The sequence below is a fragment of the Struthio camelus genome, chromosome 14, assembly GCF_040807025.1.
Source record: "Struthio camelus isolate bStrCam1 chromosome 14, bStrCam1.hap1, whole genome shotgun sequence".
In the NCBI taxonomy this organism is placed as follows: domain Eukaryota; kingdom Metazoa; phylum Chordata; class Aves; order Struthioniformes; family Struthionidae; genus Struthio; species Struthio camelus.
Window position 1 is genome coordinate 6,104,339 of NC_090955.1, and position 17,551 is coordinate 6,121,889.

The 17,551-nt window shown below is 44.4% G+C and overlaps 1 protein-coding gene across 48 annotated transcripts in view; it reads left to right on the forward strand.

Moving 5' to 3' along the window:
- The window catches only part of FOXP1 (forkhead box P1), a 388,378-nt gene that overhangs the window by 307,701 nt on the left and 63,126 nt on the right, over positions 1-17,551 (forward strand). For 37 of the 48 annotated variants that reach the window (XM_068907706.1, XM_068907674.1, XM_068907708.1 and 34 more), the window contains 3 exons: positions 5,101-5,238; positions 6,362-6,451; positions 12,105-12,264. In XM_068907706.1, coding sequence (XP_068763807.1) covers positions 5,119-5,238; positions 6,362-6,451; positions 12,105-12,264 — 370 coding nt within the window. In that variant the 5' untranslated portion in view covers positions 5,101-5,118. The remainder of the gene's footprint in view (positions 1-5,100; positions 5,239-6,361; positions 6,452-12,104; positions 12,265-17,551) is intronic. The other 11 variants (XM_068907694.1, XM_068907698.1, XM_068907699.1 and 8 more) reach the window with 1 other exon arrangement.

The window sequence follows — 17,551 nt, forward strand, 5'->3', positions numbered from 1 at the left end:
TTACTGGGCTCCCTGGGTCAAAGGCAGCTCTTTCCTCCTGAGAAAACGCAATAAACAAAATTATAATAATAAAATGCTAATTTAATTTCAAGGAGGTTTTTTTTTCCCCCCTCTCTTTTAGTGGGGAGCCGTATTGTTACGGAGAGAACGGTTATGCTAATGACTGACTACTTAGCTGATTTTACATTAATATAATAAACGTTACCTGTCTTAATGTGTTGTGCAGTATTACGGCCAAATAACTAAGTCTAAAAGTGAGATTCCGTTTTGCATAATGAAACAGGATTACGGTTTCCACATGAATAATTCTAACAGTGGCTTTTTTTGTTGTTGTTTTGAAGAGTGAAACGTTATGTCAGAAACGTTTTGCTTTCGGGATGGATGCAGCTCCTGCGTTCGGTACTTCTTATTTTACGGGGATCTGCTATGGTTTGCGGCATCGTGCTCTCTGCTTGCCAATGTATCAGTGGTTTATCTTGTCCTGTGGCATGAGCAGAGCGATTTTGCGTTGTTTTGGCTGAGATGTTCTACGTTTCAAATGTTTTGCACGTAGCAGCAGTCCAATAAGACAGCTCAAATCAGTTGTTTGTTTTTTGCTTAGCCGTGTCTAATTCTCAGGCAGCCCAGTGTTTTTAACTGCTCCTCGGCCCCTTGTTCTTTCTGCGTTCAGCTAGGTTTTGCTCCGTTTAACTTTTCTCGCCCAACCTTTAAATGAAGAACTATTTTTTTTTTTTCCCCCCTAGAAATCCAAAGTACCTGGTAGGAGAAGTGAACAGAAATCAAGTTTGCGCTTACAAGAGGAGAGAAAAGGGTTTTCTGGCAGAGTTATCCTTTACGAGTTAGGGAAACCCTTCGCCTGGTCCATGCCCGCCTGCTAACGGTTAAGGAGCCTCTACCCCTATCCACCACCGAAGGAAAATAGCGGTCCCCCACCCCACACACACTTCATACAAGATTAAACCGCTTGAAATTATGTAGCTAGTGTTGAATTATTTTCATATCAGCGAAGACGGGGGGGGGGGGAAGGTAGATGACTGACTAGGTCTCAGGGGTGTTCCTGCCCGTGGCCCTTGCCGGAGTTGCGTGCGAGAGTGACAAATGCATCGCTGCCGTGGCCGCCGGGTGAAGCGCCCCGGGAACTTGGGCCCGAGTTGTTGGCAAGTTTCCCGCGGTCAGGCGCCCCGAAACGCGGCGTGCTCGCCCAGCCCCGGGGACGCGGGGACGAGGGCGGGGGGCTGCCGAGGAGCAGCAGGGTTTGGGGGGGATGCGGAGCAAGAGCGGGCAGAGAGAAGCCTGGGAGAAATGGAGAGTGTCTGAAAAACAATTGTGAGTATTAAAGACGGTTTTTGCCGTTGATGGTTTTAGCATGTCAGCAGGTCTATACTAGTACCCATCCGAAAGCCAAATTGCAGCTGTATTTTTACCTTTGCTGCCAGGTTTGGGTGCAGCTGGGTATCCACCACGCCCTATTGTTATCAGTCAACAATGCCAGAAGTGGTTCGTTAATGGTATCAATAACAACAATCATGTTTCATGTGGTGAATAGAAATAAACAACTCTCAAAAGGGGGGGGGGAGAGATTGATTTCTGTTCTGCATGCTAAGTTAGCATTCTTTAAATATATCTGCCAGTACTTTAATTTGAACTTCAACTCCCTGAAGGCAGTAAGACAGAATTATTTTAGTCCTTCATAAACTGCCTTCTGTGATTCATTGTTAACTCATAAAACACACTCATTTTCATGTACTTAAACAGTTAAGCCGTTTTCAAAGTTGGTTTGTAATTTTTTTTTTTTGGCAACACTTTTAAGTTGACATCTGAGAGATAGGAATCTAAGATGAATTTATAGCCCTCAGTTTAGGTTTCACTTACTATCAGGCAAAATATCAGAAATAAATATTTTTTATCTAACGTAATGTAAAGTATATTGCACAGTATCTAAAATAAAGTTTAGTTTTGACTGAATACACTCAAAAAGGGACCCATAAATATTAGAGAGCTGTAGTTAAGAACTTACATGACTGTTTTAAATACTATTGATTTAAACCACTGGCTAGATTTTATGAATCAAAGTGTAATTTCCAAGCTTTGGCTATATTTCTCAACACTAAAGCACTCTCTCTTGTGTGCCTTTAGCAGCTTTCCAGACATTCAACACGGGATTAAATGATAGTAGTTACAATGATCAATAGGTTAAGACCGGTACAATCACTCTTACCGCTAATGACCTCGGTAGTAATGGGTAATAAAGTGTGGGCTATAATAGCCTATTGCTGGTGCTGCATGCCCTTTGATTCCCAGTATTACTAGGGACTAGCTGCATGAAAAAGTTGGACGTTGGGAGTTGAGAGAGTGGATATAAAGGCCATAATTCTTAACTAGTGAAAGTCCTTAAGCGGTACGTGTGCGCACGCTTGTTCAGTGCGCGTGCGCGCGTGTCATTTTTCACACGGTAGCTTTTGGTTCATATGAATTTGTTTGTAAAAGGCTTCCGCGAGTTATTTTCATGGCAGGCTGAAGCACAAGCTTTGGGTAGGCCTAGCCCTTAACCGTAGTTATAAACTAAAGGCAGGGCCGTCTTTAGAGGCAGAGATGTGGTGTGAGAAGGTGGTTTCGGATGGTGAAAGTCGGTTGAACGGATCAACGCGATCCTGTACTCCTTAGCGTGTCTTTTACATGTGTGTATGGAAATATATATATATATTTTTTCTTACTGGTTTAAGTGCTTCTGTTTTAGCGAAGAGTGCGCAGCTAGGAGATCCTCCACCGGCGGGTACGTGGCCAGTTTTCAAAGGTCGGGCCAAATCCTTAGATCTATCCCGAGATAAAAGTGCAAGAAAGCCCTGGAAGTGGACGGGAGTTGTCTCCGCGTAGCCGACGGCAGAATGTGGCCCTTCTCCGTGTTAATCACCGGCGCGTAGGGTTTGAGCACCCCACCCTATTCCTGTCTGCATCCCTGGCTGTCGTCATAAATCTGACTGAAGAGTGTTTGTGTTGTATATCTTCCAAGAATGGCACAGAAAACATACTTAAACATGCTTCCTTTTCTGTTTGCTCAGTCCGACTTCAGTGAAAGGTAGTGCAAACGCGAGGGTAAAGTAAACTTCTCTGGGGATGGGAATAGCGAAGGTGAGTCACGCTCAAGGGCGAAGATAGTGACTGCGGTATTTAATTAAATAATTGTCCGCTCCAGAAAAGTTTTCCAAAAGACTTTGGGTTAGGATCTTCTGAACTAACGGGATTACCCGTCCTGATGACTCAATGTCCGCGGAGCGGGTCCTGCGCGGCGAGGCGCTGGTGTATCGTGGGGACTGGCTGGCGTTTCCCCTACGGAAACGCACGAAACCCGCCAGCCCGCTCCCAGCCGAGGCAGCGGGAGGGTGGCCGGCCCTTGGCTTCGGTGGGGGCTGCAGTTTGACCCGTAATTAAATCTCGATTTTGCTAGGCTTCGCGCCTGGCTGCCCGGCTGTGGACCGCGTTAGATACGTGGTGACGCGCTGTGACACCAGGAAATCACAGCGGACCTCGCAGTGTTTGCGTTAACGGGGTGTCGGAAGCGTGCAACCGTTAGACTTATTTATCTTTTTTATTTTTTGGCCAAACAAACGTTTTCAAAGCGGTGCCTGGCCCTGGCCCACAACATGTACACAACAACATGGGAAGATGTGCAGTGTACATGAATCTGACCTTCAGGAACCATTTTTAGTTCATCAAAATTAGTGATGCTGAGAAATCAGGACATCAGTGCATAATGACTGTGAAATTAGGAATGAGAGCTTGCTATGCAAATGACAGGACAAATCATGTGAAAAAGTCAAGATAAACTGCATATTAAGACATTATGTTACATAAAATTAATACTGCATTTCTCTCTTGCTTACCACTACACTGGAAGGTTTTTTTTTTTTAGACTCTTTTATCTTCTGATCAGCTATTGTCTGCTGATTTTTTTAAAAAAGTGGTGCACAGAAAAAGTGCTAAACATATTATTACCTTTTATTGTAATACATGAGATGACAGGAGATCCTTTTTAGCAAAGTATATCCTTTACTGCTTTTAGGTTTGTGCTGTCACATATTTGATTTGAAACTATAGAAAAGTAAGGTGCTTAAATATTACTGTTAAAACTCGTATGGGTTTTGTCTTTTCCTCTATTGTTTTTCTCTTCCTTTTCTTTCCCTTTTTTGGGGTGGAGGGTAGAGGGGTGGGTTTCTAGGGAAATAGTCTTCTTGCATTACTAGGACTGACAAAATGGTTCTCATGTAGTCTGCAAATTAAACACAAGTGCAGTGATTATTTTGAATAGCTAAATTACATTCTAGAAAGCTTGCAGAATTCATAGCATTGTCATTAGGTATCCGCTTGAATACAATTTGTGTAACCTTGGCCAAGACAGCCTGTCATTTTAATGTCAGTGTTTTATCTGAACAAGACATCATCCTTTCAGATACAGTGTACAGGTTCCTTGCAAAGATGCCCGTGCAGAAACGTGTTAACAGTTGCAAATATGAAATGCTATCAAGTTCATCACTGTAGCTGTTTGTCACTGAAATGTCATGGAAAGCGGCTTTTAATGGTATCTCACATAATATGAAAGAATGGAAGACATCTGTATGCTGGGTGAATATGGAACGGTAAAGACATCGTAGTGGGGGCCTTTCTGTTAAAACTGCATAGGAGTGTGTAGTACCGTTATTCACATCACTGAGCCTTCCTTCAATTCGCTTAAAAACCTGTCGTGATAGGGTCTAGGTCCCATCAGCATGGGATACGCGGTTGTTGGGTTTCTGTATGGCAGGGAAGGGCTTTGTGGGAGGGAAGGGGCCAGGCTGACACTTTCTTGTAAAAAGAAATACATCTGAACAGGTTTTGCTACGTTGCTTTCTTTAAAGTAGTATTCCCACCGCCGTAATGTTCAGCAGAAAGGGAAGCTAGCCGCCGAGAAAATGCGGTTGGTACTTCTGCGCTTGCTGCGGTGGGCTTGGAGGACCTTCTCGCCTTGGGCGACTTTAGGCTTAGCCCTGCGCGGGGCGAGGCGCCGTGCCGTGGCTGCTGCGCGGCTTTTCCTGACTTGCCGTTTGCTCTCTGCTCGCGCTGCAGGTTCCCGTGTCGGTGGCTATGATGACACCTCAAGTGATCACTCCCCAGCAAATGCAGCAGATCCTCCAGCAACAAGTGCTAACTCCCCAGCAACTCCAAGTCCTGCTCCAGCAGCAGCAGGCACTCATGCTTCAACAGGTAATTGTTTCCTTAACAGCTGCTGCGATGGCCCTTACGGATAGCGGAGGGCTTCGCCGCCCTAGGTGTTCCTGGAGGGAAAGGCTGCGAGGTCTCGGGGTCCGTACCCAGGTCATCGTGCTCGGGAACGCACTGACTGCTCTCTTGTTTTCATAGCCAGAAATAGCTTCTGGAAACGAATGCGGGGAGCAGTGCTAGGAGCATTTCCAAGATCAGCTAAATAATAAAGATGCATGTTGAAGCGTCGGGACTTCAGCAGATGTCCCCGTTGCTTTTGCTTGCATCTCCCAGAAAACACGGTATGCCGTGATTAACTGGAAGAAAGAAGGTAGTAGAGGGGTACTTTGCATTTTAGACCTTGTTACGTCCATCTGGAACTGTAAAGGGCTATTGAAACGGCAGCCATAAAAGTTGAAGAGGTCTGCCAGCCTTAATCCATTTAACTTCAACCAACGTGTTGGCTCCGCAGCGCGTCGGCCTTTCTCGGTGCCCCGTTGCAACGCCTGGTCCTCCTTTTAGCTACAGGTTGCTACCCACAAAATACAATTTCCAGGCTGTTATCTCAGTGTCCGGCATAACACGGCTTCATTAATTCCAGGCTGATGTGAAAGTCCACTGTAAACTGACCTTGAGTGCTCTTCCCGTGCCGTCGCGCTCCCTCCCTCCCTGGCCGGACCGGCGGATGCCGGGACGGCATACGTCTGGGCAGCGGGCAGGAGCGGAGTATTTCCCAGGATGTCTGTGCGTGTATTGAACAACGCTTAATACAGCCAAACCCTATCGTTTAGAAAGCGCATATGTATCACAACAGAGATTCGCCAGGCTCTCAGCAAGGGCATTTTGGCTTTGTTGTTACAATCAAAGGTCATTCCATGCCTTATTTTAATTAGTTTGTGTAGAAAATGGTATGTTTTTCATCAGTTCATTTTGGAGATTACTTTTCAAACGATAATGCCAAGAATAGTCAGTGTGCACTGAATTTATTGTCGAGTTTCAAACTAAAGGTCAGACCATTACAGATAAAAGGATGCTATTTTTCAAATCACAGTTTGTGTATTACACCAAAAGGGATGCTGAATTGCCTCTCCGCTTTGTTACTTACCATCTCTCCTTTTCTTTGTAGCAGCAGCTTCAAGAGTTTTATAAGAAACAACAGGAACAGTTGCAGCTTCAACTTTTACAGCAACAACATGCTGGAAAACAGCCTAAAGAGGTACAGACAATACCCATTTTACTTTCAAACCACAGATCCCAGAGGACTGTCTAGTAGCTATTAAACTGTCATTCATCTTATAAATGATTGCACAACTGCACTGACTCTATCAGGTCTCAGCTTTCAGATTTAGAGTTATTGTCCTGTTTTTGCCTTTACTTTCCTGTGCTTTCCATTTGCTCGCTGCCACATATTTTATAGCAGGGGACCATGCCTTGATGTTCGGTATGAGCGTTGGAACGAGCATCTCGACTTGTATCTTGGGAGAGCGTTTTCAGAAGTTATGGTGTAAAGGGGAGGGGGGAAGGAAGCGGGCCCAGATATGGCGCTGTGCGCTCTGGATGGGTGAAATTCCAAGCGATTTTGAGTTCGGACTTGCCGTTTCCAGCCGGCCAGGCTCTGATGGCGCGTTCTTCGCAGCACTGGCTTAGCAGAAGGACCGCGCTTAAGCAACGTTTGTTGTGACACCGGCAAGCACGCCGCGTTGCACGGGCTCCGGAGACATTGCGCCGGTATCGCTGCACCCGTGGGTGCAACGGGACAGGCCAGGGGTGGTTTATGCCTCTACTTCAAAAACACTCTGCCGCTTTCTAACTTTGTTGCTTTTGATGTGCGAAAATTTAATTTTACTCTAATTTTACTATAAGTACATTCACGTTTAAGGCACCGAGTCCACCCACCCCTGTAGTGACAAGAAGTGATAGTTGAAGACCTTAACGTTAACCTGGCAGCAGCGCTGGCTCGAGTAGATGCTGGAAAGCCGCCTCTCGGCCCAGGGCGCTGCGTGACGCCCTGCTGTGCCTCGCTTTGTCATCGTGGTGCTCGACGTACACCTAAATACAGTCCGGCCAAATTTTCGCCCCCGAAATTTCGGCATATGGTGCCACCTGTGCCAAGTTTCAAGCCAGAATGAATTTTTCCAGCTGAGTTATAAACCCCTGAAAATAGGGGTTTATAATGGAAACGCTGACACAACCTTAACCATAGCGCGCTTACGGGCGCCACTATAATAAAAAGGGAACAGATTAAAAAGTGTCTAAAATGTAAATCTAAAGGACTAACAGTAATTAAAATGGAAATGGCACAGGGAGGGAAGGCATGTAATTGTGAGATATCACTGTGCAGAATGCTCTCAGCTTTGTTTTGCTGGCTGTTTTTCTAATTCAGTAGGGCTTACTCATCAGTGGCAGTTCAATGCGCGTTAATGACTCTGGGATGCAGGCATCACTCTGGACAAAGAAATGATTATTGTGCGGTCAAAAGAAGTTCAAAGACAAGAAGGGAATTTCAGTTTTTTCCTTAGAGATCCACATTCAAGAGCATATAAATTAAGCCAAATGTTAAAAACCACAGTCTGAAAGCTGACTTCAAAGTCACAACTCTCTAATTAATGAACTGCGAGCTTCAGTTTGGACAAGTCGTGGTTTGATGCGCCCATAAATCAACATGACAGGTCTGTTTCACAGTCTCAGACAGCGCTTGTCATTGAGTCACATCAGATGTAAACACAGCAGAAAAAAGAGGGAATATGAAGGAGGTGCAATTGATCAACAGAATTGGTAAAAACCCACTTTTGAAACGCATTATGCATGATCACAGGAAATGGCGATAGCCTCAAGAGGCTTTCTCCTTCTGCTGTTGCTTTTTTGAATCAGATTTCTAACAGCCTTCAAAAGGGAGAATAAGAATTATGGAGCTTCTCCCCTGTGGCTGGCAGGCAATAACCCCCTGTTGTTATTTTGTGCTTCTTTCTTTTCAAAGGCGTCAAAATTTAGTTTTTTAAAGATCTTTAACTCTATATTTGAAGACAAACAATAAAGGGCTGCCACTGTCATTCTTATCAGTTACCAGGGATTGTATTTTTTCTTTCTGTTGCCACTTCTTATTAACCTCTTATTTGGTCTATTAGACATAGTTTTGAATGCAAGCCTGCATGCTGGGAGAACATGAAAGTTCAGATGAGCTCAGAGGGCAGATAAAGAAATTTGAAGGGGAAAGTTACACAGCAGAATGAACGATAAAAGTTAACTCTTCCAAATTGCTGTTGTCAGACGGGAGAGCATCTCAGACACAAAGATGATGGCTGGGCGCTTAAAGGAAAGATACTTTCTGTTGGAAAAAAAGACAAGAGGGGGAGTCAGACAATGTGGTGGCATTTCAATATCCAGCGCGCCGGTTTGCCGCGGTCGCGCTTCTGATACTGCGCTCTCGGCAGCAGCAATGAGAAAAGGCTCCTTCCTGGTTTAAGAAGAGCATTTCAACATGAGAGCTGTTAAGAGAACGAGAGGCCCAAGGCCCTTTTAGCTTTTACTAGGGTCTTTTTTTTTTTTTTCCCCTCCCCCCCCCTCCTTTTTTTGGAGGGGGCTGATGGTTTTAATAGGGGCCGGTTTCGCCAACGCGTTTCGCCCCGCAGCTTTGCTCAGCCCCGTTGGCCGGCGTGAAGGAGGTTATTCTTGCCAAATTAGCGTGCAGTTGATGGTTCTTTTTTTCTTCTTCTTCTTCTTCTTTCCCCCCCCCCCCCCCCCTTTTCCTCGTATGAAAAATGACAGCAGGGTCACGCGAGGAGCTGCGCGCCGGGTGGGTACGGTCCCAGCAAGGTTCGCGCGTGCCCCCATCGGCGGGGTCGGGGTGGGGGGAACCGGCGCGTTGATCCACCGCGTCCCCTCCGTCGCTAGGTAGTAGCATCCTTCCGTAGGTGAGAGGAGGAGGAGGAGGAAACGCCGCCAAAGGTAAAAAGGGGGATCTGACCTCTCAACCCTGGAGAAGGTGCCCTACTTCTAGTAGGGTTTTGTGAAGGAGACGGCGTGCCCGGGGGGGGGGGTCGGCCGGCCCCCCGCGTCCGCCCCGCGCCCTCTCCCATAGCCGAGCCGCCGCTCGAAGCAGGGCCGGGATTAATTTTATTTAACGGCAGCAGAAGGATCCCGCTTTATGCATGCGGGTTGGCCTAAGAGGATTGTTTTTTGGAAAGGGAAGGGAAAAAAAAAAAAAAAGGGAAAAAGAGAAGGGGGGGCCGTTTGTCCTCCAGCAGTTATGACAGTTTATGTTAGGCAGTAGGGAGTAACCTAAGAAAGGAAAACAGACCTTTGACAGAAGCTTTAGGGAGGGGATCAAAAATGCAAGTTTTATCAGGATATTTCAGCGTTTTAACACTGACTACTGACCTGACAACAGGACTGCACTGAGACCTTTTTTGTATGCATTCAATTGTGAGAAGTAAACAAACTGACTTGTATCCTGTGTTTGGTAACTGGGTGGGGAGCGCAGTTTGGCAACGGGTGTTGCTTTTAAATTCTTTCTTGGACAATGGGCCTTGTATACTTTTATATCCTGGCTTTTCAAAGTAGAGAGCGTTCAAGAGCTTTTCTTAGGATCGCCAAGAAGACAACCAAGCGGGCATCAGTCAATTTATATACAGGTTTTTGGGTTTTTTTTTTTTTATTTAATGCTAACCTTACCCTCAGATGGCAACTAAAGCAGGCATTACTATAACTAGATTTTTTTTTTCCCTCTCTGATACCATTTGTATAGATAGGTACAGTTTTTACAGAATTAATGTCTGCAGAGGAAAACATTGCTTTAACTCTTGATACGCCTGCGGTTTGCATTCATCAGGTGCTGCTGCAAATAGCTGTGCCAGCTGGGTCTCTGTGAGCAGGCTGTTGCAAAGAAATGAAAACTCTTTGGAGTTTCAGTACCTCTAAATGCTGATTTGCTTAAGTGTGTTCGTGAAGTTAACGGATTTTTACTTAAGAAGAAGATAGATTAATTTTCCTGTTGGTACGCAGTTGGTTGCAGTATGAAGATTGATGGGGCTTGGCAGTATGAAGACAGCTGTTTAAGGATTTTATTAAAAGTAGTTTCCATTGCCCTTAGCTTTCCCCAATAGACATTTTTATTTTTTATTTTTAAGTCATGATTATGTCAACTTCACCTTGACAGGGCCTATTCTTTCCCGCTTGCTCCCGGCCTCTGCCGTGGTCCGCGCTGCGCGTTCGGCGCCCGACTCGGGGCCGTCAATGCCGGGAGGATTTTCGGCGCCTTCGTCCGAGGCGGGGGCCCGAGTCCTGGGCTGGTGTGAGTCAGTCTCGCTCCCATAACTCTGGTGGATTTTTACTGCTTTACACCAGTAAGAGCCTCGGGCGTGGGCTCTCCTGAAACAGGATCACGGAAGGGGAGCAAAAAGCTTGCAGTCTGTGCTTTATTTGTGAAAGTATCTGTCGGTGTAGTTTGGGAAGAGTTAATTTTCTTTCCATAATTGTTAGCCATAATGTGTGTAAGACCTCCACCTTGATATGATTCCTAGCAGATTAGGGATATTAGATAATTTCCTTCTATTTATTGTACTACTGCACTGTATTATCTTTCTATCACTCAGATAATTACTAAGGAAATCTACATTAATTTTTTTGGCTAGCACAAGGAACTGCTAAACACTGGCATGATGTATTGATGTTTTACACAACAAAAGTTTTCCTCCTGTCATTGTACAATAAATAAAAAGATATTTATCAAAATGCAAAGCCTTTCATGGGTTTTAAAGAACAAAGCAGATAAAATACAAGATGAGCATGGAAGCAAAACCTAGAGGCTTCCTTAACTGAGCAAAATTAAGGACTCTGAAGCCTGGAGTACTGTACATATTAAACACTCACATTCAAGTAAGATGTTGTTTGCTAAATTATGAATGTGTGTAATTAAAATCTAGTGGCTGTTTCTATGAAAGATTTACAATGTTATTTCATCGTTTGTCATGGCTAATTAACAATATTAGATGAAGTTTTTCTTCTTCAAAGGTCTGATTTTTTCTCATTTATTTATGTCAGAAGTGATAAACAGAGTAGTTAAAAGCTTCTCCGGGTACGGTAGTGAGAAAAGCAACATGTTCTTTTACACCTCGAAGGTTCAAGGTTCACGTCCCCGTGGAGCAAAGCAGCTCGGTCGTCTTTCTAGTGAGAATAATTAAAAATTTCAAAGTGCAGAAGTAGCAGCCTTAAATACAGCACAGAATAATTCCGACCAGAGCAGAAAATGTTGTTGCTTGATGAATGAATAGGAGAGAGCGAGTATAAATACTATAAATAAAGGCAGTCATATGGCCTTAATAGTTGAGGCAGTCTTTGCACGTGCAAAGCAAGCACGCTCCAGGATTATTTTTCATTACCTCTAAGGGTAATGTGGTTGTGTGGTGCGATTCTCGCATGACATGTGTTTGCTGCTAGCTCGAAGAATTGCCTCTGACTTGTAACAGCCGCCAGCAGATTTTGCTTTAACCACCACCATAACGCGGCCACTTCTGGGGTCAAGCACGCCCACGTGGACCAGGATAGCACAGTAGCGTAGCCCAAGAAATGCTCCATAAATGTTTAATTGGAATCGCAGGAGGGATTTAGGTAGGATGAACGTAATTACCAGAGGTGGAAATGGACTGCAGCCCCGTGGTTAGCGCTAGTACCCCAAGGTGCCTTGGGGTCTGTGCTGCCAGGTGGCTGGGTCCTTTGCTCACTCTCCTCTCTTCATACTGGGTGACAGCGCTCATAAGTTGAAGCATGTTGAGGCAAGGAGCCCTTTCAATCCCCTGTTAATGCTTTGCTCCATACTGACAAACGTGCGTTATTTTTTGTTATTTTTGTTTGTTTGTTTGTTTGTTTTCCAGCCCCAGCAACAGCAGGTGGCTACGCAGCAGTTGGCCTTTCAGCAGCAACTCCTGCAGATGCAGCAGTTGCAGCAGCAGCACCTCCTGTCTTTGCAGCGTCAAGGTCTGCTAACGATTCAGCCTGGCCAGCCTACTCTGCCTTTGCAGCCCCTTGCGCAAGGTACGTGAGGGGTCCGGGGGCGTAGGGAGAGAGAGCGCCCGCGACAGGGTGGGCGTTAAAGAGACATCTCTGAGAAGGGCAGCCCTGAAATCTTGGACCACTCTAGCTAGCAGCAGGCGGTTTGGAGTTTGGATTCAGTTTGCACAGGTATATCCACTCTGCTGGGCGCAAAGCTGCTTGGTGCTATTAATCTGGGCTTGAAACTCTTCACGGGAGGCTTCTTAATAGATTTGTGGTGCTGGGATCATGGCTAAGGATAGCGTTGAGAGCAGCTTTTCTTCCTTCTTTTTTTTTCTTTCTTTTTTTTTAATGTGTATTTTGGGCCCTTTCTAGTTCCGTCCTTGGCAAGAAGTGAAGCGAGGAAGAACCGGTCCGCGCACTGCGGCACTGTAGAAATTTGATTGCCCTTTCCTGCAGCTGAAAGGGAAAGGTGGCAATGTCTCTTCTCCATGCCTGTTTACGAGTCCTTCATTTCACTGCCTGTATATATTATAGCTCTGTTCTTCCCTCCACACTGAGGCGAATTGGGATTAACTCCATTTAAATTTAATGGATTTAAGCATGAGCATTGCTGAGCATTAGATCTTTCTACGCCTTTCTTCAGTCCTGCACCCGGCAAGGAGTTACTCCTTTGCTGAAATCTTTTTTTAAGATATTGATACGTTGAAAGCAATAACTTACATCACAATGCTTTTGACAGTGATTGCAATGCAGGGCTTTTCTTATTTCCTCCTCTGTGGCTTTTTCTTTTTTTCTTTTTTTTTTCCAACTGGGTTTGCCTGCAAACCTTGGGCCATTTTACCAGACTTGCCTGAGCTCTGGCTGTTCTGATTAAGGCAGATTGTTCAAAGTTGGCATGGCTTGGGGATGACCAGGTCTATTAAACGATAATGCTGATCTTTCTGAATAATCTTGCCTTTTCCTTCCCTTCCCCGCCATGATAAATTTCAACACCCGTCTCAACAACTTGAGTCAGCTCGGGTTGAATGATTTGGGTTCTTCAGCGCATCCTTAGGGCTGCTACTGGTTTCTAAACCATATAAGGAGTTTGCATTCGGCTCTCCTCACTTAAATAGAGGGGGAGATTGCATCCCCTCTCCCCCCTCCTCCTTTGCGGTGTGCATGTTGCCGCAAAAAGGAGGATGCGGTGGGCACTGAATATGAACTTATCTGGATAAAGGGAGACAAAAGCGGGGACTGCAGTCTCCTTCAGCCGTTTGGCTGCTGTGGTGTGTTCAGGCTTGTTTATCGTTTCTGAAGGATTTGAATGCCGAACTCCTGCCCTTGGTGGCTAAACTTTGGGGGAATCTGGCACCTGACTCTGCAAGTCCCGGGTTAGCTTTCCGGCCTCCGGGCGCCGGATTAGTCCTGCTCGCGAGTCGCTCCCTGCCGCCAGGGGCGGCCGTGCCCGCCTGGGAGCTGCCGGATCCGGCCTCGGGTAGTCATTTGTCACTCACTGTCAACGCGGCGCGTGATAGGGAGAAGGCATGAAATGAGTCTAGGAAAAAGAGGCGCATAGACTAATGCCATTTGCACTTGCAAAATGTTGCAACGTGCTAATTACGCTCCAGATTTATTGTTGGAAACATCACACGCTGTTCCTTACACACCCACTGGACTCGAGCGCCAACCTTTCTAATTTTTCCCACAGCTCCTATACTATTAAGTTTGCTCGGTAAGGTTCATTGTATAGTACATCAGTTAAGCTGTCCAAAGGAGGGCAATTGGGCAGTGACAAGACACGCTCACGTGTAATGTGAAAGAAATGAATGTGGTGATGCATGAAGTGTAATCTGCGCAGTAACACGTCGGAGACACCGGTAGGTAATTCAGCGGTCGTGGCAGTGATTGATACGGTTAGTGGGACGGTGTAACTATTAGCCCTTACGACATGCGGAAGAAGCGGGTTTAAAACCTAAGGGGTGCCGGCTTGCACGCCGGAGGCAACATAAACATAAGCAGAGGCGCTTCAAAGGGCCCCTTCTGCCGGGAAGGGAGCTGCAAGCGCTGTCCTCATGGGCGGCCAAACGGGGGCTCGGGGACGGCGGGGAGAAGAGTAACTTGAGAATTCAGGCGGGCTGGAGTACAGCACCATTTTTTTTCTATCAGAGAGACGATGGCTTAAAACTGATGTCATTATGAGGTTTAAATCAACTTTCTGCTTGCTTGAACATGGTCACCTGGGTATGGAGGTACAAGGACACAAAGAGGTTGAGCAACTCTGTTTGTCTTTGAGCCGACGATACCTGGGGTTGGGAAATTGAGTTCCGCGAGCGGTAATCTGTCAACTGTCCCCACAACATACATTTTTTAAACCTCTGCCTACATTTTCTTTCATAATGAAGGGGACTAGTTGTCCTGAAAAATGCAATGAAGAGCCAGGCTATAGTTTAAAATAATTGGTAATGGACACTTCTCATTTAAAAAAAAATTACATCTCTCATCCCCTTTTGTTTTCCGAACAGTTTGCAAGACTTGGACAAATACTGCAAACGTGTACATAAAAAAAAAAAAAAAATCCAGCCCTCTAGTATATGTAGCTAGGAATTCAGTTAAAAGCATTTTGCTTTTTATTCTTAAGTATCTGTAATAGTAATACATGTTTCTAAGGAGAAAATGCCACTTTGTAAGTGATTTTTTTGTTATGGCTTTAGAACTAATACTTTGTTTAAAGCTGTATTTTAGTTTCAATGCTTGCCCATTGTCTTACACAAAATAGCACATCCTTTAATGTTATATTTGTGTAATCTTTGCTGTTTTGTATTTAGACACATCTATAATCTAGATTTTACATCTGAACACGGTAGCAATTTAAAAATAAACCACATTTCAGCAGCATTCTGAGCTGCCAGAGCTACATTTTAGTATCTCTAAAATGAAGCTGCACATCACACTTCAGATCACTAGTGAGTGAAAATAATAGGACTGAGGCATCTAGTAGCCTGATTGCTCTCGTAGATTAGGCAGTTACAGGTCTAAATCCTGTTATTTGTACTTAGGAAGTTACAGCACGAGCAATAGTGATCACGGATAATTGCACTGCGGTTCGGGGAATCTGACTTAAAATTTAGCTCTCACTATTCAAATCAAACTGTTAAACAGTAAATTACATAATTTATTGCGAGTGTTCACGGATCTATTTGACTTGCTTTTACCATTTGTTCTATTATTTTATTTAACCATTTTACTCGATGAGTAATGAGCATACCTTTCAACTGCCAGCCGAGTTAAGAATTTGCTTCAGAATTATTCTCAATGAGCTGGATTTGGGGGAGGACGAGAGTTTTTTTTTTTTTAATCTTTTTTTAATCAAGTGATGTCAGTGATGTCATTTTTAAATGACTGGTTGGGTGCGAGCGTGTTTGTGTGTATGAAATCACGGTTAACTCTTAACGTCATCCTACCCGAAATCCTTATTATCTCCAGATTTATTTTTATTTTTTAACAAGTCTGATGCTTTTTATTTCGCTTTCAACGTATGGTATAGTTCTCACTACTGCTGATGTGAGATACACTTGTATATTAAGTTGGGAGGAATTCCTTCTCTTTTAGGGATCGTATAGAGAGGTATACGTGTCACATATGTGTGATTTGCTAGCTGTAACGCTTGCAGGCTTTATCTTCGGATAAAGCATTGGTAAATCCAAAAATGACGGAGAAGGGAGTGAAGGGGAGAGGAGAAAGGGGGACAGGGAAAGGAGAGTGGGTGCTCACAGCTCTCCAATTAAAAAATCCACTTGTCTAGAAATACAGATGGAGGGTGGTGGCCAAAAAAAAAAAAAAGGGGGGGGGAGGAGGGGGGGCAGTTATTCATTCCCTATTTGCTTATTCTCAAAAATAAAAATAGGTGTCGACTCATATGGTCTCATATCGATATGTTATCATCAACAGACAAGTCTATTCACTATTGTTTCAATTGAGTAAACAGTGGTGTGAGGGTCAGCCGCATTCGCAGGTAATTGTTGGTGCGCAGACAGCGCTGTCAAGCGTGTTAGCTAAAAATACATCCCGCGCTGTCACTTCGCAAGGTGTTTGAAAATAATCGCCCAGATACAGCAAAACAGGACAGAGGCTTGTGTACTGACCTTTTTCTTTGTTTAATTTGCTCCGAGGTTTGATTTCAGGGGAGAAGTAATAATTGAATACCTCTAATAACTAAATGCTCATTTGGGACAAAATCCATCAAAATGTAATTGGCATTTGGTTCTTATGAAAGAAAAATGGCGTGGCTTTAGAGAAATGGATGTGTCCCAAGAATATCTGATCACTTAATGTATAAACTGAGGCCTCTTTTATAATATATATTAATTGCGGATACTTAAGCATTTTAGCATGTTTTGTAGTGAACTGTTACCGGAGACCAACTGTTTTTGTTAATGCTCCTCTCAGAAAGGCGGGGAAGGTTATTGGTCTGTCGTGCAATAATTTACTCCTCTTTGATATGCAAACGATCCACGGTGAATATAAAAAAATCCTATCAGACTCATTTCACAGTTCTTAACCACTTAGATTCTCTGGAGTCTATCGCCTCATTAGACCAGTGCTCTCCAAAGCTAGCATAATTAAAATCTTTAACAGTTTAGCAAAGTAAAGATGTTTGGCTGATCACGTTGAGATGATTATCTATCCATTGTATTCTAAATGACAAAAATAAATTAAATTTAGACCTTGGCATTTTTTATTATGTGTTTCAAATGAATATAATGCATAGTGCCTTTTTTTTCCCCCCCTCCCCAGTACCTTAGGTTTGGTGAGATACATGCCCGTTTGGGCTGCTGCTCTTCGCTCAGAAAATGGCAGATTTCCTTAGGATAGCTCCAGTGTTACCGCACGCTGAAACAGCGAACAGTCAGCCAAATAATCGCAAAGCGCAGTTACAAGAAGCCTCTTTAAAAACACCCGGACACTGACTTTTTTTCCCCCCCCCTGGAATTTAAAGGGATTTGGCTCTGCTGCTTATTTTTTCCCCGCGCTCGTCTGAAAGAGCGTTGAAATAGGCTTCAGTTAGAAAATGCCACTTGTTGGATCATGTCATAAACTGAATTTTATCCTAAAGCTCTCAGCGCGGAGGCCACGTCCCGTTGGCGTGCAGGGCCCCCGGTCCAGGCTTGAATTTGGCTCACTGGAGTTTGCAGAGTTTTTTGCCTGGAATATTTATTGAATGCTACAGGCGGGTCCTAAGCCTGGTGTCCATTTTGACACAATTAAAAAACAAAATTTCTCGATTTCTTGGAGCTTATTTTATGTTTTCATTTTACTTTTGAATGGCTCATTAGCATCGATCTAA